Here is a 22,981-nt window from a genome sequence, read left to right on the forward strand (position 1 = left end):
TGCGATTGTCTGAGAACAGCGCCCAGCAGACAAATCATTACAAACAGTTACCAGCCAAGTAGAGGAGTTACACAAGTCAGAAATAGCGATAAAATTAATCACTTACCTTTCATGATGTTCATATGGTTGCACTCACAAGACTCCCATTTACTCAATAAATGTTTGTTTTGTTCGATAAAGTCCCTCTTTATATCCAAAACCCTCAGTTTTGTTTGCGCGTTTTGTTCAGTAATCCACAGGCTCAAACGCAGTCAAACAGGCAGACGAAAAATCCAAATAGTATCCTTAAAGTTTTGTAGAAACATGTCAAACAATGTTTATAATCAATCCTCAGGTTGTTTTTGGCCTAAATAATCGATAATATTTCAACCGGACAATAACGTTGTCAATATAAAAGGTAAACAAGAAAGGCGCTCTCTGAGTCGTGCGCATGAAAAACCTCTGGGATACTGTAGGGTCCACTCATTCAGAGTGGTCTTACTCTCTCATTTTTCAGAATAAAATCCTGAAACAATTTCGAACGACTGTTAACATCTAGTGGAAGCCATTGGAAGTGCAATTTGAGTCCTAAGTCAAGGGATACTGTAATGGCATTCAATAGAAAACTACAAACATTAAAAAAAATCGCACTTCCTGGATGGATTTTTCTCAGGTTTTCGCCTGCCAAATCAGTTCCGTTATACTCACAGACATTATTTTAACAGTGTTTTCTATCCAAATCTACAAATTATATGCATATCCTAGCTTCTGGGCCTGAGTAGCAGGCAGTTTACTTTGGGCACGCTTTTCATCCGGCGGTGAAAATAGTGCCCCCTACCCTTGTGAAGTTAAACCATTTTAAAGGCAATGCTACAGAATACTAATTGAGTGTATGTCAACTTCTGGACCACTGGGAATGTGATGAAAGAAATAAACGCAGAAAAAAAATATTCTCTCTACTATTATTCTGACATTTCATTTCACATTCTTAAAATAAACTGACCTAAGATTTTTTTTAGTAGGATTAAATGTCAGGAATTGTGAAAAACTGAGTTTAAATGTATTTGGCTAAGGTGTATGTAAACTTCCGACTTCAACTGTATATAACTCATTGGTCTTTCTTTCTTTCTGTCTTTTCTACAGTCACAGCGGCAGCAGCGCAGGCCTCCCCAAACACCACCACCTGCCCCCCTCACCACACCACCTGAGCAGCCTCCCCTCCTCCACCCCGGCCCTGCCTCTGTCTATAGCCAACCTCTCTACCTCACACTATTCCTCCCTGCGAAGCCCGGCCCATCGCCATCCGGCCATGTTCGCAACCCCTGCCACACTGCCGCCACCTCCGACCTTACCCACTAACAGTCTTGTGGTCCCTGGGCACCCTGCTGGCACCCCCTACCCTGGTAAGATTGCCCTCCTTACATCTCTGGTAGCAAGGCTAGTCCGTCTGCCTGTCTTGGCAGCGAGAGTGTAGAAACTGGACACGTTCAGCTATGTGTGTATTCCCCTTGTAGTACTAGTATGTTTTCTTAGACTTTGCTCTATAGTTTTTTGTGACCTGTTCTCTTGATAAATTAATAATAAATCAAATCACATTTTATTTGTCACATACACAGTTTACAGCAGGTATAAAAGGTGAAGCAAAATGCTTATGTGCTAGCTCCCTCAACAATGCAGAACATTAATCAATATAATAAATGTAAGAGTAAAAAATAACAAGTAGTAGAGGTAATAATAGGTCATGGTAATGATCTAATGGGACATTTGAGAACAAAGGGCTATTCTGTAACATTAAGTAGCAATTCAGCCAGAGTACCAATCTAATGTGATTTTAATTGTTGTCAATTGTTGCAGAAATGTAAACCCAACTGTACAATAAAAGCATCCAAGTACAGAGGGAATAAAATGTAATTATGTGATATAGATGTTAACATGCCAGGTTACATTAACCTGAAACCAGTGTTGGGGAAGCTACTTTGAAAATATAGTTTACCAAGCAACCAATTACTTCTCAATGGAATATGTTGAGCTACACTAAAGCTACCCTTAAGAAAACTATAGTTTACTTAACTAAATTTTCCACTACTTAGTGGAAAATTATCATATCTAAATCTGAAATGTCATAGACTACAAATTGCAAGAACAGATCACTCTGGAGTCAGATGTTAACAGAATGTGTAATTTAGCCTATTAAACAAAAAACTATGTTTCAAGTGAGAATTAGGCAGGTCTGATGCCGAAAGAGAAACACATTTCTTGCCTACTTCAATCACCTATATTTTATTTTGGCAAAAAAAGTAGTGTGTAGTTCCAGTAGTTAACTACACCACTACTGTACATGGTAAAACGTAATTAACTAGTGAAAACACTACCAAGATTGGAATTTAGTTCATCTACCACCAAGCTACAGCTAAATGTAATTCAATTACTAAACTCAGCAAAAAAATAAACGTCCTCTCACTGTCAACTGTATTTATTTTCAGCAAACTTACCGTGTAAATATTTGTATAACAGGATTCAACAACTGAGACATAAACTGAACAAGTTCCACAGACATGTGACTAAAATAAATGGAATAATGTGTCCCTGAACAAAGGGGGGGTCAAAATCAAAAGTAACAGTCAGTATCTGGTGTCGCCTCCAGCTGCATTAAGTACTGCAGTGCATCTCCTCCTCATGGACTGCACCAGATTTGCCAGTTCTTGCTGTGAGATGTTACCCCACTCTTCCACCAAGGCACCTGCAAGTTCCCGGATATTTCTGGGGGGAATGGCCCTAGCCCTCACCCTCCGATCCGATAGGTCCCAGAAGTGCTCAATGGGATTGAGATCCGGGCTTTTCGCTGGCCATGGCAGAACACTGACATTTCTGCCTTGCAGGAAATCACGTACAGAACGAGCAGTATGGCTGGTGGCATTGTCATGCTGGAGGGTCATGTTAGGATGAGCCTGCAGGAAGGGTACCACATGAGGGAGGTGGATGTCTTCCCTGTAACGCACAGCATTGAGATTGCCAGCAATGACAACAAGCTCAGTTTGATGATGCTGTGACACAACACCCCAGACCATGACGGACCCTCCACCTCCAAATCGATCCCGCTCGAGAGTACAGCCCTCGGTGTAACGATCATTCCTTCGACAATAAACGTGAATCCGACCATCACTCCTGGTGAGACAAAACCGCGACTTATCAGTGCAGAGCACTTTTTGCCAGTCCTGTCTGGTCCAGCGACGGTGGGTTTGTGCCCATAGGCAATGTTGTTGCCGGTGATGTCTGGTGAGGACCTGCCATATAACAGGACTAAAAGCCCTAAGTCCAGCCTCTCAGCCTATTGAGGACAGTCTGAGCAATAGATTGTGCGTTCCTGGTGTAACTCGGCAGTTGTTGTTGCCATCCTGTACCTGTTCCCGCAGGTGTGATGTTCGGATGTACCGATCCTGTGCAGGTGTTGTTACACATGGTCTGCCACTGCGAGGACGATCAGCTGTCCGTCCTGTCTCCATGTAGCTCTGTCTTAGGCGTCTCACAGTACAGACATTGAAATGTATTGCCCTGGCCACATCTGCAGTCCTCATGCCTCCTTGCAGCATGCTTAAGGCACGTTCACACAGATGAGCAGGGACCCTGGGCATCTTTATTTTGGTGTTTTTCAGAGTCAGTAGAAAGGCCTCTTTAGTGTCCTTCATAACTGTGACCTTAATTGCCTACGGTCTGTAAGCTGTTAGTGTCTTAACGACCGTTCCACAGGTGCATGTTTATTAATTGTTTATGATTCATTGAACAAGCATGGGAAACAGTGTTTAAACCCTTTGCAATGAAGATCTGTGAAGTTATTTGGATTTTTATGAATTATCTTTGAAAGACAGGGTCCTGAAAAAGGGACGTTTCTTTTTTTGCTGAGTTTAGTTGAACTACATAGTTTATTACTCTCCAACACTACCTGTAACCATTCAATTATCATTTTATGATCTGGTAAGTGAAGTAATTTATTACAATTGCACATGCAGTTAAGGAGGGAATAATGGATATATACGACTCTAATGTATTATCCCATTACAAATGATAAAGGCATTTTAAAAATGTTGATGCCCCTCCATATTACTCCAAGTACAACTTTTTATCAATGGTAGCAATTTCTCATTTGTGTTCTGGTTTTATTTGGCAAAAAACATGGATCTCCTTTGTTAGTTCTTGCATGCAAGATGGCGCCAACAGAGATGGACGTCTCGATTCAGGTCTTTAGAAAACTATGCAGTTATTAGTTTTTTTATTAATGATTTCTTATTTGTTAACCCTGAAAATCTCAAGTGTTATTACATACAGCTGGGAAGAACTATTGGATATAAAAGCGATGTCAACTTACCATCATTATGGCCATGAATACGTTTTTCCCGAAGCGAATCCTTTCTTCGGACCTCCACTCTGTACATGGGATCTTATCCCAGAGGCCGACCCAAAACAACGCAGTCACCGCAGGAAAGGCATACGGAGCGGCCTACTGGTCAGACTCAGTAGGCAAGCACACCATCCACCGCTTCCGAGCATATTACTCGCCAATGTCCAATCTCTAGATAACAAGGTGGACGAAGTTAGGGCACGAGTTGCCTTCCAGAGATACATCAGAGATTGTAACATTCTCCGTTTCACGGAAACATGGCTCACTCGGGATATGTTGTCAGTCGGTACAGCCACCCAGTTTCTCCACGCATCGCGCCGACAGAAACAAACATCTCTCTGGTAAGAAGAAGGGCGGGGGTGTATGCCTTATGATTAACGACTCATGGTGTAATCACAGCCACATACAGGAACTCAAGTCCTTTTATTCACCCGACCTAGAATTCCTTACAATCAAATGCCGACCGCATTATCTTCCAAGATAATTATATACGATTATAGTCACAGCCGTGTATATATCCCCCCCCCCCCCCCCCCCGCCAAAGCAGATCCCTCGTCGGCGCTGAAAGAACTTCACTGGGCTCTATGTAAACTGGAAACCATACATCCTGAGGCTGCATTTATTGTAGCTGGGATTTTAACAAAGCTAACATAAGAACCATACTTCCTAAATTCTATCAGCATACCAAATCTGCAACAAGAGCTGGTAGCTTTCTGGATCATTGCTACTCGAACTTCGTGATGCATACAATGCCCTGCCTTTGGCAAATCTGACCATGACTCCATTTTGCTGCTCCCAGCCTATAGACAGAACCTAAACGCCTCAGGTCATTACAATGCTGGTCTGACCAATTGGATTCCACGCTTCAAGATTGCTTTGATCACATGGACTGGGATATGTTCCGGATAGCCTCAGAGAATAACATTGACGTATACGCTGACTTGGTGAGCGAGTTTATTAGCAAGTGCATCGGATATGTCGTTCCCTCTGTGACCATTAAAACCTTCCCTAACCAGAGACCATGGATTGATGGCAGCATTCACGTGAAACTGAAAGTGTGAACCACTGCTTTTAACAACAAGCAAAGTGCCAGCATAGAGACAAAGTAGAGTCGCAATTCAACGGCTCAAACACAAGACGTATGTGGCAGGAAAAAAGAAAACCATCCCCGTTGCGGACCACGATGTCTTGCTCGCAGACAAATTAAAAAACTTATTTGCTCGCTTTGAGGACAATACAGTGCCACTGACACAGCCCGCTACCAAAGCCTGTGGGCTCTCCTTCTCCGTGGCCAACGTGAGTAAAACATTTAACCGTGTTAACCCTCGCAAGGCTGCCGGCCCAGACGACATTCCTAGCCGCGTCCTCAGAGCATGCACATACCAGTTGGCTGGTGTGTTTACGGACATATTCAACCAATCCCTGTCACAGTCTGTTGTCCCCACATGCTTCAAGATGGCCACCATTGTTCCTGTTCCCAAGAAAGCTAAGGTAACTGAAATAAATGACTATCGCCCCATTGCACTCACTTCTGTCATCATGAAGTGCTTTGACAGACTAGTCAAGGACCATATCACCTCCACCCTACCTGATACCCTTGACCCACTCCAATTTGCTTACTGCCCCAATAGGTCCACTGACGATGCAATCGCCTTCGCAATGCACACTGCCCTATCCCATCTGGACAAGAGGAATACGTATATAAGAATGCTGTTCATTGACTACAGACTACAGCTCAGCATTTAACACCATAGATCCAGACCCTGGATCTCGACACCGCCCTGTGCAACTGGGTCCTGGACTTTCTGACGGGCCGCCCCCAGGTGGTGAAGGTAGGAAAAACATCTCCTCCCGGCTGATCTTCAACACTGGGGCCCCACAAGGGTGCGTTCTCAGCCCTCTCCTGTACTCCCTGTTCACCCGTGACTGTGTGGCCAGGCACGCTTCCAACAACAACGATTACCAACAACAACGACGAGACAGTCTACAGGGAGGAGGTGAGTCCCCTTGGAGTGTGGTGTCAGGAAAATAACCTCTCACTCAACGTCAACAAAACAAAGGAGATGATCGTGGACTTCAGGAAACAGCAGAGGGAGCACCCCCCATCCACATCGATGGGACAGTAGTGGAGAAGGTGGAAAGTTTTAAGTTCCTCGGCATACACTTCACGGACAAACTAAAATGGTCCACCCACACAGACAGCACGGTGAAGAAGGCGCAGCAGCACCTCTTCAACCTCAGGAGGCTGAAGAAATTTGGCTTGTCATCTAAAACACTCACAAACTTTTACAGATGCACAATCGAGAGCATCCTGTCGGGCTGTATCACCGCCTGGTACGGCAATTGCACCGCCCTCAACCTCAAGGCTCTCCAGAGGGTAGTGCGGTCTGCACAACGCATCACCTGGGGCAAACTACCTGCCCTCCAGGACACCTACAGCACCCGATGTCACAGGAAGGCCAAAAAGATCATCAAGGACAACAACAACCTGAGCCACTGCCTGTTCACCCCGCTATCATCCAGAAGGCGAGGTCAGTACAGGTGCATCAAAGCTGGGACCGAGAGACTGAAAAACAGCTTCTATCTCAAGGCCATCAGACTGCTAAACAGCCATCACTAACATAGAGAGGCTGCTGCCATCATACAAACTCAAATCTCTGGCATCTTAAATAAACGGACTTAATAAAGGTATCACTAGTCACTTTAAATAATGCCACTTTTAATACTGTTTACATCCTACATTACTCATCTCATGTGTTTACTGTATTCAACACCATCTACTGCATCTGCCTATGCCATCGTTCATCCATATACAGTGCCTTGCGAAAGTATTCGGCCCCCTTGAACTTTGCAACCTTTTGCCACATTTCAGGCTTCAAACATAAAGATATAAAACTGTATTTTTTTGTGAAGAATCAACAACAAGTGGGATACAATCATGAAGTGGAACGACATTTATTGGATATTTCAAACTTTTTTAACAAATCAAAAACTGAAAAATTGGGCGTGCAAAATTATTCAGCCCCCTTAAGTTAATACTTTGTAGCGCCACCTTTTGCTGCAATTACAGCTGTAAGTCGCTTGGGGTATGTCTCTATCAGTTTTGCACATCGAGAGACTGACATTTTTTCCCATTCCTCCTTGCAAAACAGCTCACTGAGGTTGGATGGAGAGCATTTGTGAACAGCAGTTTTCAGTTCTTTCCACAGATTCTCGATTGGATTCAGGTCTGGACTTTGACTTGGCCATTCTAACACCTGGATATGTTTATTTTTGAACCATTCCATTGTAGATTTTGCTTTATGTTTTGGATCATTGTCTTGTTGGAAGACAAATCTCCGTCCCAGTCTCAGGTCTTTTGCAGACTCCATCAGGTTTTCTTCCAGAATGGTCCTGTATTTGGCTCCATCCATCTTCCCATCAATTGTAACCATCTTCCCTGTCCCTGCTGAAGAAAAGCAGGCCCAAACCATGATGCTGCCACCACCATGTTTGACAGTGGGGATGGTGTGTTCAGCTGTGTTGCTTTTACGCCAAACATAACGTTTTGCATTGTTGCCAAAAAGTTCAATTTTGGTTTCATCTGACCAGAGCACCTTCTTCCACATGTTTGGTGTGTCTCCCAGGTGGCTTGTGGCAAACTTTAAACAACACTTTTTATGGATATCTTTAAGAAATGGCTTTCTTCTTGCCACTCTTCCATAAAGGCCAGATTTGTGCAATATACGACTGATTGTTGTCCTATGGACAGAGTCTCCCACCTCAGCTGTAGATCTCTGCAGTTCATCCAGAGTGATCATGGGCCTCTTGGCTGCATCTCTGATCAGTCTTCTCCTTGTATGAGCGGAAAGTAGATTTGCAGTGGTCTGATACTCCTTCCATTTCAATATTATCGCTTGCACAGTGCTCCTTGGGATGTTTAAAGCTTGGGAAATCTTTTTGTATCCAAATCCGGCTTTAAACTTCTTCACAACAGTATCTCGGACCTGCCTGGTGTGTTCCTTGTTCTTCATGATGCTCTCTGCGCTTTTAACGGACCTCTGAGACTATCACAGTGCAGGTGCATTTATACGGAGACTTGATTACACACAGGTGGATTGTATTTATCATCATTAGTCATTTAGGTCAACATTGGATCATTCAGAGATTCTCACTGAACTTCTGGAGAGAGTTTGCTGCACTGAAAGTAAAGGGGCTGAATAATTTTGCACGCCCAATTTTTCAATTTTTGATTTGTTAAAAAAGTTTGAAATATCCAATAAATGTCATTCCACTTCATGATTGTGTCCCACTTGTTGTTGATTCTTCACAAAAAAAGACAGTTTTATATCTTTATGTTTGAAGCCTGAAATGTGGCAAAAGGTCGCAAAGTTCAAGGGGGCCGAATAATTTCGCAAGGCACTGTATTTATATATACATATTCTTATTCATCCCTTTACATTTTTGTGCATTTGTGTGTAAGGTAGTTGTCGTGACTTTGTTAGAATACTTGTTAGATTTTACTGCATAGTCAGAAATAGAAGCACAAGCATTTTGCTACACTCGCATTAACATCTTCTAACTGTGTGTATGTGACCAATAAAATGTGATTTGATTTGAGTAATCTGGGCTGAAGAATAGCTTTAAGTGAAATGCCAGAGGATATTTTCTCGTCCGTAACACTGCATGCTGTCAGCTAACTGTTATTTTATGGCAAGTCAGAGGAAGGGCATGTTAGATAAGACGTAAGATGTTCATATTGAAGCTGACTTTTAGTTCTACTATTATGTTAATCTTGTAATATTATATGTCAAATGTAGCAGAATTGTATCTTCATATGATTTTGTATCTGTGTAAGAGATGTGATTGTTGTCAATTATTCTTTATTGACACTCTTTTAGTGTGTATTGTACTATAATACACAGTGCTTGACTTGGACTGAACTGAAATAGGTGCCGGCACTCAATTTGGGTGCCGGTACTGTTTATATTTAGGCGCAGGTACTCCATAATACTTTTGAAGTAATATTCTATAAGATGAGCAGGAGCTTAAGCAGTAGAACATTTGAGATGCCGGTACTCAGCTCCGGTGAGCTTCTGCCCAAGTCAAGCACTGGTAATAGACATTTAAGGTAATAGTAGTAGCTAGGATATGTAGCATTAGTGTTGAGGGAGTCTGCTGTGTTTTCTGCTGAGGTGACTCTTGGTTCTCTCTTGTCTTTAGATACCAGCCTGTTGATATCATTCAACCAACCAATCATGTATTGCCAGCCTCATTCGGGGATTCTGATTGGCACATTGTCACAGGCAACTCTCTTACCACCCCCAATGAGTCCTCACGTAGAAAACCCTCACAGCATGAGCTGGAGAAACAGAGAATGCCAGGTGACTATTCTTTCTTCTCTTCTACCCGTTGTTAAAACTGACTGGCGTCCGTGCCTTTCTTGTGTCTCCCTTTTCCCCCCTTTTCTCGCTCTCCTTTCTTGCAGAGCATGACCTCCTGCGGCAGGAGCTGAACAACCGCTTCCTGGTTCAGAGTTCAGAGGGGTGGAGCCGGGGGCCGTCCTCCGCGGGGTCCCCGCTGGCCCCTGTGTCACTCCTGAGGGGAGAGTTTCACCAACACCAGCACATGCATCAGCACCAACACACCCACCAGCACACCTTCACGCCCTTCCCGCCCAGTCTGCCCCCGGCCACCATCATTCCTCCGCCCACCGCACCCCCCATGGTGCGTACCCCAGCCAGAAATGTGAGGATAAGTAAAGCTCCCATATAGTACTTCAACCCCCTCCTCGTCCTAGTCACCCCAATTGCCAAACGCTCACCCTCCTCCCAACCGATAGGGCCAGAGCCTGCCCTCCTTCCCCACCCAAACATTTGCTATCCATTCCCCCCTCTGCTGGTTGGGTCTCTTGGTCTTTTGCATACTGTCACAGGGACAGTTTAACAGTGCGTTTTTACAGAGAGTTGAGGAACAGGAGGCAGGGGCATCTCAAGTCATCACTACAGCCCCATAATAAGACTCCAACTAACCTGTCATCTCCCCGCCACAGTACACATGTTTGTAGTGGTGCATCCTCAGTGCTGAAACCAGACATAACACAGGCGCCTGCTGCATATAATACTACAGTATATAATAATAGACATTATGCTTTTGGACCAGGGTTTTACATGTGCATTAGCCTATATAGAGGGCTGAGCTTCAAAAGCATTACAATGCACAAAGGCTCACTATATGCCCCTTTCCTTTACAACACAAGGGAAGCCTGCCCAAACCAACGTACGTCAGTACAGTTGATTCAATGTATCCATCATTCTCTCGATGAACATGACATTTTTTGCTCTGGGACAAAGGAGACCTATTGAAGGGAGTGTTTTTATTGTTTTCATATGGATGTGTTTGAAATGTTTTTGAATGTTCTGATTTCCCTGCCATGCATCAGAAACAAAAGGGCCTTCCAACAGATGTGTGGCGTGACTGCCATGCACTGGGGGCTAATGCTCCGCAATGACAAATTCAAAGCCTGTTATTACACTCAATGACTTCATTCCAGATGAAAGGGAGTGACGTCATTCGGACTGTTTTGATCATGTATAATAGCTTCAGTGCCTTTTTAACCGTCATCAGGCAGCATTGAGTCAGCCATCGAGTCAGCCATCGAGTCAGCCATCGAGTCAGCCATAGATTCAGCCATCGAGTCAGCCATAGATTCAGCCATCGAGTCAGCCATCGAGTCAGCCATCGAGTCAGCCATAGAGTCAGCCATCGAGTCAGCCAGGGGCAAAACATTGGCAGCTCTAAATCGTAAAAATGTTCCCTGGAAAAGTTAGGAGTATTCATCCATCATTTGGAAAGCAATAGCAATCTGAGAAATCCATTCAGACACGACTCCCATTTATGCCCTTTCAGCATTAGTGTAATAGATATAATCTATCATGTCATGACCCCTAATTAATAGGCTAGGGTCCATTTAGAGCATGGGGCTTTGCTGCTTTGCTTTGTGGAATCTAACATGATCCCTGTATGTTAGAAACGCCAGGAAAAAGGGCTTAGCTTATGTACATACAGTGTACAGCTATCTGATAAGCAGTCAGGGAGACTGTTTAGTTTAGATTGTAAATCTCTGTCAAAAAGCATGTGTGCTGCTGTTTTTATCTTGTGCCTGCAGCTGATCCCTTCATTCCTCTATATGGCAGCCAGGCATTCTTTATAGCACTCTGTTTGTCTCTTTTCATCTTCAGTTATTTCCTCATCTTGCTAATGCTGTATGGCTTTGTGCACTCACATCTGTATGTTGTGGCTGATGCATTGTTGTTACAATGGGATTTAAGACTGTTAATGTATTCTGTTTTATTGAGACTGTGTTTTTACTTAACCCATGTTGTTTTTTTCTCTCCTCTCCTCCCTCCAGCAACATTGCTGTTTCACTTTCATTTTACTGCTTGTTTAGAGAGACAGGAGTAATGTTGTGGTTGTTTTTTAGTGTTTGTCATGATGTGTGCAGTTGGATCGGTCCAGCTGTGCTCACTGTGAGCACTCCATGTCATTTCAACTATGTAACGGCCCTTGGCTAATAGCTGTAATGAATGAAATGATGAATCCTCTGTATTGGTTTATTGTTCTACACCATCAGGCAGCTGGCCCTGCCAAATGGAAACACTGAGTATCTATTTTCCCCTCTGTCTTCTTAGGAAAAATAATATCATTAATTGTTTAAAGATGAAATACCGAGGCTTAATTATCCAAAGCTGTTTACAATAAACCTCTGACAGGCCCTGTAAATTATAAAGCATGAGTTTTATAGACAGCCATAAAGCCACTAGCGAGTATTACTCCCCCAGTGTAAAACATAAAACAGGCCCGTGCTTAAGATGGAAACGAGAGGGTACAGAGGGAGAAGGGGAGCGGACTGGTTTAATGAGCTCGGAAGCTGCCTCAGTGTTTCCACTCAATAGGGTGTCTGTTTGATTTGGAACAATTATCGCCCACAAACACAAACCCGCCGCTGGGAACATTTTCTGTGGCGGATGTTGAATGGCCCCGCTTCGCTGGGAGGCCAAGGCCCAGTCAGAGGAGCTATGCCTAGTGTTGAGCGAGAAAACCGCCTCCTTTCCCGCCCATGTCGCAGGAGGGAGACACACACACACACACACACACACACACACACATAGAATTAACTGATTTATGTGCATCTCGTTTTTCCTTTTTTATGAAAACCCAAACCAGCGGCGGTTTGTAAAAACACAAAAGTACCTGCAAATGGTTTGTCTATTTATGGAATAGGAATAAGTTAGTGTCAGTTGCAATTAGCAGGTTTCAAAATAGAGGAGCAGTCTTGGCTTACATGCAGTCACACAAAGTCCCCATTCATACATGGGAATTCTCTCTCTCTGTCTCTGTCTCTCTCTCTCTCACTAACTGACAAATATGTAAACTAGATTCCCATGACTTGGCCTCATGACCAGATACTGTATATGAGGCTATAATCTTTCTGTTGAAATCCTAATGTCATTATTCTATTAGTATGCTTCGGAAGATGTTTCATTATATTAAACCATTTGAGTTGTTCAAAGTTATTTCAGACTCATGCTGTACATGTTCAAAATGACCTCTCTTGAAAATGTAGTCAAACCAATTTAATTTCACCTATCAAAAACTGACTGTTCGTATACCCACAATTATATGATGTTACGCATAGAAAATTGTAATGTCTCTGGATTTCGCTCTCTCTGAGTCGTCACACACACTAAAATGGCAACACCCCTATAGTATGTATGTGTCTCTGTGTGCTCCGTTTCCATAACAGAGATCATTGTAAAACCCTACATCTGTCACAGCCTATTAGTTTCACGTCTCCAAATGTTCCACCTAATAAGAAACATAACTCAATCTTCTCGTTTTACACTGGGGCCTTTAGGTAAGGTAGAGAGAGCTCCCCCCGCACAAGCATAGTACTCTAGGCCTAACTCAATGGCTGTTTTTCTGTGCTGCAGACAAATTGGAAAATCCCTAATATTGGCAGTCCATTTGATTAGTCATATCACTGATGATTTAAGTTAATCTCAATCTGCAGTCTGGCTGGCCAGCAGCAAAACCAAACATGACCCCAGAATGCTCAGTGTTTCCTTTAAGCTCGTTGCTGTCAGACTTCCTGGGCTTTTGATCTAACTGATGTTGTACTGAACTTCCTCTCTCCTGTGTTCTGTCACTGAATTGGTGTAATGGGATTTTATTGTATTTGTTGGATGGTCTTTAGTTCATAGATGCAGAGTTCCTGTTATTGTTATTGGTCAGTTTGGCATCACTGACGTATTACTCTCCTTTCCCATTCTTTTTTTCCAGTTTGACAAATACGCTCCAAAACTGGACAATCCATTCATTAGACATTCAAATGTAAGTAAACTATTTATTTCCTTTCAAATTCCATCACCATGCTTTTAGCATGTTTTCTGTCAAATATGGTGGTTAGATATTTGAGAAAATATCAATTTATTCTTCTACATGTGTTTAAGTATGTGTGAGTGTTGTCTCTATGCGTCTTGTTGTAATCTGTTTTAAGAAGTGGTTGTGTGTCTCCTCTCCTCCATGCAGTTCTTCCCCTCCTACCCCCCCACAATGCCAGGCATGCCCCCGCTGCTCCCACACTCAGGACCCTTCAGCTCACTGCAAGGAGCCTTCCAGCCCAAGGTTAGCCCCACAGACCTGCACACACACACACACACGTGCATTGCGCACACGCACACAAACACACCTGCACACAGTACACATGCACGCATGCACACACACTCACTCACTCATTCACTCACACAATACAAAAATACCACATACACACATGCATTTTTTTCACAAACACACCCGCACTGGCAACTCAGCATTCTGCTCATCATCTCACCCAAGAATGAGGCTAGAATTAAGAGACCTGAATAACACCAAAGCCTTCCTTTACAGTCTGTATACAGGGCAGCAGGCAGCTGCGTTTCAAGTGAACCAGCCTGACAAATCTGCTCCTGCTTCTTTTTTCCCTGTAATAGACTATGCAAACAAGGCCTGTCTTTAAGCTGGCGGGCCTGAGCCGCCAGCCACTGTGCTGCGCCGCACAGTGCAGGGGGAGATAAGCAGCCGTGTGTGTGTGTGTGTGTGTGTGTGTGTGTGTGTGTGTGTGTGTGCGTGGTGGTGTGAGACGATCGGGGCCTGGCAGGCGCCCAATAGGCTCTGACCCTGTTGTAAGCCACCAATCAAAGCTGGCCTAAATCCCCTGGTTTTATTCCCTACAGGCTCTATTATGGAGGTCTTTTGTTTCCTGCCTCCAGATGGTTAGAGTACAGTACAGTTAGCCCGCTCCATCCCTCCTTCACCACCTACAGCCAAGCGCTGGGCACCACTGAGCATCAGGAGAGGGGTTGGAAGATGGAGGGTGGAGAGTGTGGTGCTAGAAACCACCTGGGATCACCTAGTACTCTGGGATTGATTAAGATCTAGGCATTCTGGTTCTTCTAGACCTCAAAGACAGAGATCTATAATTTTCCGTCTTGTTGATTCTGTACTGGAGACCTCCTAGGAGTGCACGTCACATACAGTTGCTTGCTATGCGGGGTCTCTTGGTGTGAATCAATGCAGAATAGGCAGTGTTTTGGAATGTGTCTATTGTTGGTGTTGTCATTCTGTGCAAAGTCCCTTTTTCCACCTTCTTCAGTTGTAACACTCTGCCTCTGTCTTCCTCTCTCTTCTTTATCTATCCTCTCTTTTAGTCCTCTAACCCCATAGACGTAGCATCCCGTTCGGGGGCAGTACCTCACACACTCCTACAGAAGGACCCACGGGTACGTAGCCTACTGTCACTGTCCCTCAAAAACAGCAAGTCCATGCTTGATGCTTTACAATGGAGATGAAGGAAGTATAGATGATTGTGGCTGTGGGTTGATTATGGTTCATGTTTTCTTCTTTCAACAACACAGGTATCGGATCCTTTCAGAACAGCAGTTAGAGTAAGCCATGATTTCATTTGTCTTCCATGCACTGTCAAATTTACTGCAGTACCAAGTACCAACATGTCATAACGTTGAGTAAATTCTACAGCATCACCGTGTCATAGTATTAAGGTGTTGGGTTTAACCTGTAGTAATTTGCTAACTTCCAGAAACCTGGCAAGTGGTGTGCGGTGCACGTCCAGATCGCCTGGCAGATTTACCACCATCAGCAGAAGATGAAGGTGAGTGAGCTGTGTGTGTGTTGTGTGTGTGTGTGTGTTAGGCAGAAGGAGGCCAAGGGAGGGGAAGGAGGGGTGTGCCTGATCCTCTGCCAAATGTTTTATTTTCCCAAGGATTCCTCTCTTTCTATGCCTACTTAGGTAGCGGCCATTTTGGTTGTAGTTTGGAAGACTCCTCTTGTCTCTGTCATGGTGTCATTGTCATAGGCACCCCGTCCTCATGGGGTTTAGTGGGCCTAATCAGCTTACCCTGATGTTGTTATGACACAGTGGGTATGTGTTGGGCATGTAGAGGCATTATGTACTGTATGTTGTCCCTCCTCTCTGATCTCACACAGTGATTATATCACTGATTATAGCAGATTACAAGTCCCTCCTTGAACTATGAAATGACTAGCATCAATTATTGTTAATTACTACATTTGCAAACACTGACAGTGCCACTCTGTTTTCTTTTCTTTCTCATCCTCTACCTTTTCTTTCCCTTTTATTTTAATCTCCCTTGTGTTCTCACTCTCTCTCTCTCTCTCTCTCTCTCTTTCTCTCTCGCTGCCCCCTCTCACCTCTTCTCTCTAACAGCAGATGCAGGTGGACCCTCACAAACTGGACATGAATGGAAAGCTGGACCTGTTCAGTCGTCCCTCTGCCCCAGGAGTGTTTCCTGGGTTTCCCTACACCCATGACCTGGCACGACCGATGTTCTCCTCCACAGGTCAGTACAGGGCTCATGGTCCTCTACCCAGCACATTGCTCATGGTACTCTACCCAGCACAGAGGGACATGTCACAGGGTCTTTAGGGATATTATCGTTTCAGATTTGAACTCTTCATTTTTGTCTCCCATTGACATCTATGAATGAGACACAAAAGTCCGTCTCTCAAGTCAGAATACCACCCCTACTGCCAACAACCCCACAATTCGGGTCATGTGGACGCCATACCAAATCTACCAAAGCCCATAGTACCTTTCAGAGCTTCAGGTTGAATTCTGAGTAGGCCTACTGTTGTCCAATAAGAGTGTAACTCTATCCATATAGACAGTTGTTTACTTCCTGGTTACCTGTCACATTTCTTCACACCTGTAATGACACACGGTGTATTAGTGTTCAGCTGTGTTCTATTCTTCTTTACCTGCCCTAGTTGAAGTGCTGTTGTTGTAAATGTTGTCCTAGACATGTGATGTGGCCATGAATATGGATGCTTCTCTATGTGTGCATCCTAAATGGCAACCTGTTCCCTTCATAGTGCACTATGTAGAGAATAGGGTGCCATTTGGAACACACTTATTTGTGATAATTGGCTTGTAGAACCTGCCTTGAAGGCAACATGGAGGCGGATGCCCTTTAGCTTGTAATTATGCAGAATTGTTCCTGAATTGGCTTGTAATTGGCTCGTTCATGAACCATTCATGAAATATGGGTGAAAAACGTTTTGTAAAAGAGGTCAACGTCTGTTCATAAAAAAGCTCCCCCCCATCCTAAATGCATATACACGCACGAGCGCACACACATCCACACATACGTGAGACTATTGAATATTATGCTAATTGCTATCAAGCCTTTCTCAGCCAACCACTGTTAACCCTATGAAACATCAGATGTCCTTCACTGTATTTTTGGTGGTTTGTCCTCTTTTTGGATGCCTAGTTAGAGGTTGTGACAGATGACTACTGACGCCACTATCTGAGTGGAGACACTGAGATAACATCGTCGGTCCACTCTCTCTGGAAGCAAACTACTCGATTTCGTCCTTCCGTTATATCGGCATCGAACTCATCACCCTCTCTAGGAGAGGGAGAGACCTCAACTATTTATTGTTTAAACGAGAGGCTGTCTGGAACTTTCATTTAAAGACCCTTGCTCCCTTCGGTCTCAGCGTAGACTTTGATCTGAAGCAATTCTTGTGATTATTGTGATTTTTCTATTCATTGTAAATGTTTATAGGCTTATGTAGCCACATTGTATCTATGATCATATGCTATCCATTCATGTTTTTATGTGTTCTATTTATATCTGTACATTAACCAATGACATCAAGCCACACCCAGCCATGATTACAGACACCTGTGTGTGTTCTTTGACACTATAAACTGGTGACCTGCAGTGTTTGTCATTATACCCTGATGAAGACAGCTTGTCTGTCAAAATGTTGGTTATTAGGTTATTAAATTATTGCATCTGAGCTCCTAGAGTGTACGGCTCTCCTTTTGTTTTTCAACTGTCCTCTCTCTCTCCCTCTCTCCTCCCGTAGGTTCTGGCCATCCGGCCGCCTCCCCGTACGGCCCCTCCCCCCACCACAGCGGCTTCCTGCCTCCCAGCCACTTGACAGGTAAGTGGAAATAGCAACACATTTTACATCCCAATTTTTCCTTTTTCACTTTCTCTCTCTTTGTTGCACTCACATTGAGAATACTACTACAGTCACATTTGTTGTTTGGAAAATAAGGTTATAATAGGGAAATAGAGGTTCTGGCTAGTGAAGTCCTCCTGCTCCATATCTCACACTGAGTTTAAGTTTATTGCTGTGTAGAGAGACCTCATGAAATCTATCCCCGTGATTCATAAAAGATACCCTTGAGTTACCCTCCTGCCTGTACTGATGTGGAAGGAAGGCCACTCTGGGCTTGTTAAGGTAGTTTTTCTCATTTCCTGACTTTATTTTCCAGACCCTTTGTTCAAGGGAAGGTTTTTTACCCCACAACATTTCATATTGCCTTGGACTTAGGCAGATGGCCTCAGCAAATATGCCATTTTACCTTGAGGCTTCTTTTTATGGCCTCTTCCAGTTCTGCTCGTCTCTTTCACAGACAGAGTAATGGAGGTTTTTGGATTATTCTGTATTTCTCATCAAATATGTTGTTAGGCATCAGTACAGCAAGGTGATTTCACGGGATAAGCTCTTGAGTCAATCCAATTTGAGTTTATAAACACTTGGTGCACAGGGGAGAAACATTGAGGAATTATGACACTCCTCGAAGATTTTGGGTTAAATTCCTGCCCAAATAACTAATTCAAGTGTGACTTTCTAGCTGTTTGCTGATATATTGACAAACTGTTGCATTGCATTCACCACAGAGTGGAAGTCTTTCAGAACTAGACTAAAGGATCATTCACCACAGAGTGGAAGTCTTTCAGAACTAGATTAAAGGATCATTCACCACATAGTGGAAGTCTTTCAGAACTAGATTAAAGGATAATTCACCACATAGTGGAAGTCTTTCAGAACTAGACTAAAGGATCATTCACCACATAGTGGAAGTCTTTCAGAACTAGATTAAAGGATCATTCACCACATAGTGGAAGTCTTTCAGAACTAGACTAAAGGATCATTCACCACATAGTGGAAGTCTTTCAGAACTAGATTAAAGGATCATTCACCACAGAGTGGAAGTCTTTCAGAACTAGATTAAAGGATCATTCACCACATAGTGGAAGTCTTTCAGAACTAGATTAAAGGATCATTCACCACATAGTGGAAGTCTTTCAGAACTAGATTAAAGGATCATTCACCACAGAGTGGAAGTCTTTCAGAACTAGATTAAAGGATCATTCACCACATAGTGGAAGTCTTTCAGAACTAGACTAAAGGATCATTCACCACATAGTGGAAGTCTTTCAGAACTAGATTAAAGGATCATTCATCATTGATTTATCCTCTGGCATTTTCCAACATGGCTTCTTAATCAATCTTGAAATCTTGATAACGTTGTGTCCTGATTCAGGTAGGTATGCATACCTTTCCATTTTGGATTCTATGTAAACTGTGACCAGGTTTAACTAAGACACTCGTAGTAGAAAAAGTGCTATGTAGAATGATAAAGGTTTCTTCATCTGGAACCATTTTTGGATCCAGGTAGAACATTTTCCCCCAAAGAAGAACCCTCAAAGAAACCTTTAACCTGGGAACATACAGCCGAAGATCCCTATGGTTCTAGGTAGCAGAGTGCGCAGGTTCAAATGGATGTGTGAAACACTGAAGCATCTCTAAAGCCTACTCAACAAACATTCTCCATTAAAGCAGCTGTGTGCCTGACTGTTGGAGACCTCCAAATCCCCTGTCCGATTGTAGTCCAGCTCCAACCTAGACCCCATCATACTCAGTCTCCCATCAGGCAGTGCTTCCCTAGAATCAGGGTCAGAGATTAAAGGCTCCACTCCATTACGGACAGTGTGGGAGTAAATCCAGTGTGGCCAGAGCAGGTAGCAAGCCTCGCTAGCTAGCTACACACAGTAGGATTAGAGGAAGCAGGATAGCAGCACTAGAAAACCCACAGCTCCGCTTGTAAGAGAAAAGCAGAGTGGAACGAGTGGTCGGGCTCCTCCAGCCGGCTCAGCTAATCCCTGTTTGGCATTTTGCAGATCCTTTCAGTCGCTCCAGTACCTTTGGCGGCCTCGGCAACCTTTCAACCAGTGCCTTCGGAGGATTAGGCAACCCCTCGCTTGGTAAGCGCCAGCCCCCCGCCCCTCCCCCCGTGGGCCAGGGAGGACGAAATCAAGGCACTTAGTTCTGCATCAAATGCCAAAATAAAACTAACACGGAGGAACAAAAAGGCAGGCAGCACAGCTCTCTCTGTCTCTCCGTCCACCCCCCTCCCCAGTAGCTTGGCTTTAACCTGACAGCAACACTGCCAACGCACACAGCACTCACAGGCTTTCTGTTAGGTTGCTATTCATGTATTAATTAATCTAAAAGCCCCCTCATCACCACTGTGGAGGGTTTTCTCCCTCTCTCTCGCCCTCTCCCTCCCTCTCTCTCATTCTCCTCTGCCAAATCAGTTGCCCTGTAGCAAAATGGATTTCAGTGAAATAGACACCCTGTGGAATGCTAAGGTCTCCCCAGCTTTTCACTACCCAGAGGGTAATTGAGTCCCCCCCATCCACCCACTTTCCAGTGAAAAGGCCCTGAGAGAGAGGAGTGAATGGGGGAGCAGAGCAGAGTAGGGTCTGTGTTTCAAGAAGCTAGAAGTGCAGAGGGGGAAGCCATTAACCTGGCCAGTCTTTCTTTCTTTCTTTCTTTCTTCTTGTCTTCAGTCTCTCCATCTTATGTTGTGTGTCCAGGAGGGAGTTTAGTTTGGTTCGCTTACACTCTTTTCTCCCTGTCGCCTCTCCTTAAGGCTCCAACAGTGTCTTCGGCCATAAAGAGGGCCCAGGGGGCCTGCCAGGCTTCGGCAGCCCTCACCATGACACCTGGAACAGGCTCCACCGGACCCCACCCTCCTTCCCCACCCCTCCGCAGTGGCCCAAGTCTGCAGACACGGAGCGAAGCAACTCAGCAAACAGCCACGAGCGTGAACGGGAACGGGAGAGGGAACGGGAACGGGAACGGGAACGGGAGAGGGAGAGAGAGAGAGAACGGGAGAAAAGGGATTCATCCATCAGCAAAGAGGATAAGGATAAAGACAGGTATGTAGTTTGTATGAATACAACTCTGAGTTATTTGTATCAGTTGTAAGTAACTCAAGTGTTTATTTGAATGCACACATATATTTCCAACTAAAGTTAAAAAAAAAAAAAAATTTAACTCCATTCTAACCTTCTGATAAATACGTATTTTTATTTTGTTTGTGCCCCTCAGAGATTCAATTGACCGTAACCGTCACTCCAACCGTTCGTCCCCTGCATCGGCCCCAACCAGCTACCAGATCAGCAGCCTGATCCGCTCTAACAGCCAGAACTCCAGTGACTCGGGTCGCCACCACAGCGGCACCGTGGACCGGGTACGGGAGGCAGAGAAGGAGCTCCCGGAGCGCCACCGAGAGGCCATAGTAGGGGAGGTCAAGGTAAAGGAGAGCCGCTCCCCTGGAGGAGGGAAGGAGGTGACAGACAGAGACAGACGCTCCTCAGAAGACTCCATCAAACCAGCCCACCGCACGCCCTCCCCCTACTCCAAGGCTGTCCTATCTGAGACAGGCATGAAAATGGCTGGTGGCCCCCCACCCACGCTACTCAAGGATGGGGACAGGGACAGGAAGGAGGTTCGTCCTTCCTCCGGGGGGGACCTGCTGCTGCACAAGGTGAAGAACGACATGAAGATCAAGGAGGAGCGCAAGGAGGACCAGGATGTGGTGGTTGTGAGCTCCGAGCCAGCCCCTCAGCCTGCTCCTCCTCCTCAGCCTCTACCCCCTCCACCCCCCCAGCCTGGTCACCACCACCACCACCACCACCACCCTCCTCTGTCCCAGCAGCCCCCGCACCCCTCTCCACGCTGCAGTGAAATGCCCACCCACGGCTCCCTGCACGGGGTGCACATGGCCCACTCCTTGCCCCTCTCCATGAGCGCCATGCACCAGATGGGCAGTCTCAACGTGCTGGACCGGGCTCGCATGGCTCCATTTATGGGAGTGAGCCCCCTGGCTGCTGCTGCAGGGAGGGACCGGATGCCCCACCAAGCCTTCCCCTGGGACCCACTGAGGGAGGCCTACCGCAACATGGACCTGCAGCGCAGGATGGACTTCCATCTGAGGGCGGAGCAGGCCCAGCGCTTCCCCAGCATATACGAGCAGGAGCGGGCCTACCGGGAGAGAGAGGCCCACGACTACTCCCACCACGAGCACCTGCTGGAGGTACGGCGGGAGCACGAGAGGATGAGGCAACAGGCAGAGGAGAGGGAGCGCCAGCACCTGAGGGAGGAGCTGGACCGAGCGCGGCTCCACCAGCTGCACCAGTCCCCCATGGAGGGACACCTGCCACACATGCCCCCCTTCATGCCCCACCTGGGCGGCATGCCCTACCCCAGACTCAGCCCCTCCACTGGACACAATGGCCTGCTGAACCGGACGCCCCCCACCGCTGCACTTAGCGCCCCCCCTCCACTAGTGGCAGCGGGGAGCGCCAGACCAGCCTCCCCCAGAAGGACTACCCCCCTCACCACCCAGGACCCCCGAGATTATTCCCCCTCCCGCAACCCCAAAGAAGTGGAGGCACGGTAGCTTTACATACAGACAAAGGACATGGATGACAAGACTCACTCCCCAATTTGGAACCTTCTAGAGAGAACAAAATGCACTGCTTTACAATGGAGAAAGGCATTAGTAAACGAGGAAACAGTATGATTGTACAAAGGAAAGATTTGTAAGGTTGAAGAAGCACATGCCATGATTTTATTTGACATGGACAGGCTGATGAGAATGTTGGTTAGAAGAACACGAATCAAAAAGTATGTGTACGTTTGTTTCCAACATAAAATTTGATATTAATATATTAATCTAAAACCTTTTTCGATTTTGAGCGAAAAGTGATATTCTGATTAAAATGAGTTTGTACATTTCCTATCCTTGTTCCATGTATAGACATCATTTTTATGAATTTGTATTTTGTGCATTAGTCTCTTATTTTCAAAATCTCAGTCCATTGTGAGACATATGAAAGATGATGCTCCATGGTACAGACTGGACTTTTTACCCTTACAACAGTAATATAACCT

General features: G+C 45.0%; 1 protein-coding gene across 24 annotated transcripts in view; it reads left to right on the forward strand.

Moving 5' to 3' along the window:
* The window catches only part of fbrsl1 (fibrosin-like 1), a 447,606-nt gene that overhangs the window by 423,903 nt on the left and 722 nt on the right, over window positions 1-22,981 (forward strand). For 4 of the 24 annotated variants that reach the window (XM_090190951.1, XM_090190948.1, XM_090190954.1 and 1 more), the window contains 12 exons: window positions 1,123-1,382; window positions 9,578-9,738; window positions 13,697-13,747; window positions 13,946-14,041; window positions 15,103-15,174; window positions 15,310-15,339; window positions 15,492-15,563; window positions 16,140-16,272; window positions 17,810-17,887; window positions 19,918-20,001; window positions 20,673-20,961; window positions 21,134-22,981. The exon at window positions 21,134-22,981 is cut by the window's right edge and continues 722 nt beyond it. In XM_090190951.1, the coding sequence (XP_090047077.1) occupies window positions 1,123-1,382; window positions 9,578-9,738; window positions 13,697-13,747; window positions 13,946-14,041; window positions 15,103-15,174; window positions 15,310-15,339; window positions 15,492-15,563; window positions 16,140-16,272; window positions 17,810-17,887; window positions 19,918-20,001; window positions 20,673-20,961; window positions 21,134-22,487 (2,680 nt within the window). In that variant the 3' untranslated portion in view covers window positions 22,488-22,981. Of the gene's footprint in view, window positions 1-1,122; window positions 1,383-9,577; window positions 10,103-13,696; window positions 13,748-13,945; window positions 14,042-15,102; window positions 15,175-15,309; window positions 15,340-15,491; window positions 15,564-16,139; window positions 16,273-17,809; window positions 17,888-19,917; window positions 20,002-20,672; window positions 20,962-21,133 lie in introns of all 24 variants that reach the window. The other 20 variants (XM_021621864.3, XM_090190943.1, XM_090190946.1 and 17 more) reach the window with 9 other exon arrangements.

This window comes from Oncorhynchus mykiss, chromosome 11 (genome assembly GCF_057628025.1).
Source record: "Oncorhynchus mykiss isolate SJ-2025 chromosome 11, ASM5762802v1, whole genome shotgun sequence".
Lineage (NCBI taxonomy): Eukaryota > Metazoa > Chordata > Actinopteri > Salmoniformes > Salmonidae > Oncorhynchus > Oncorhynchus mykiss.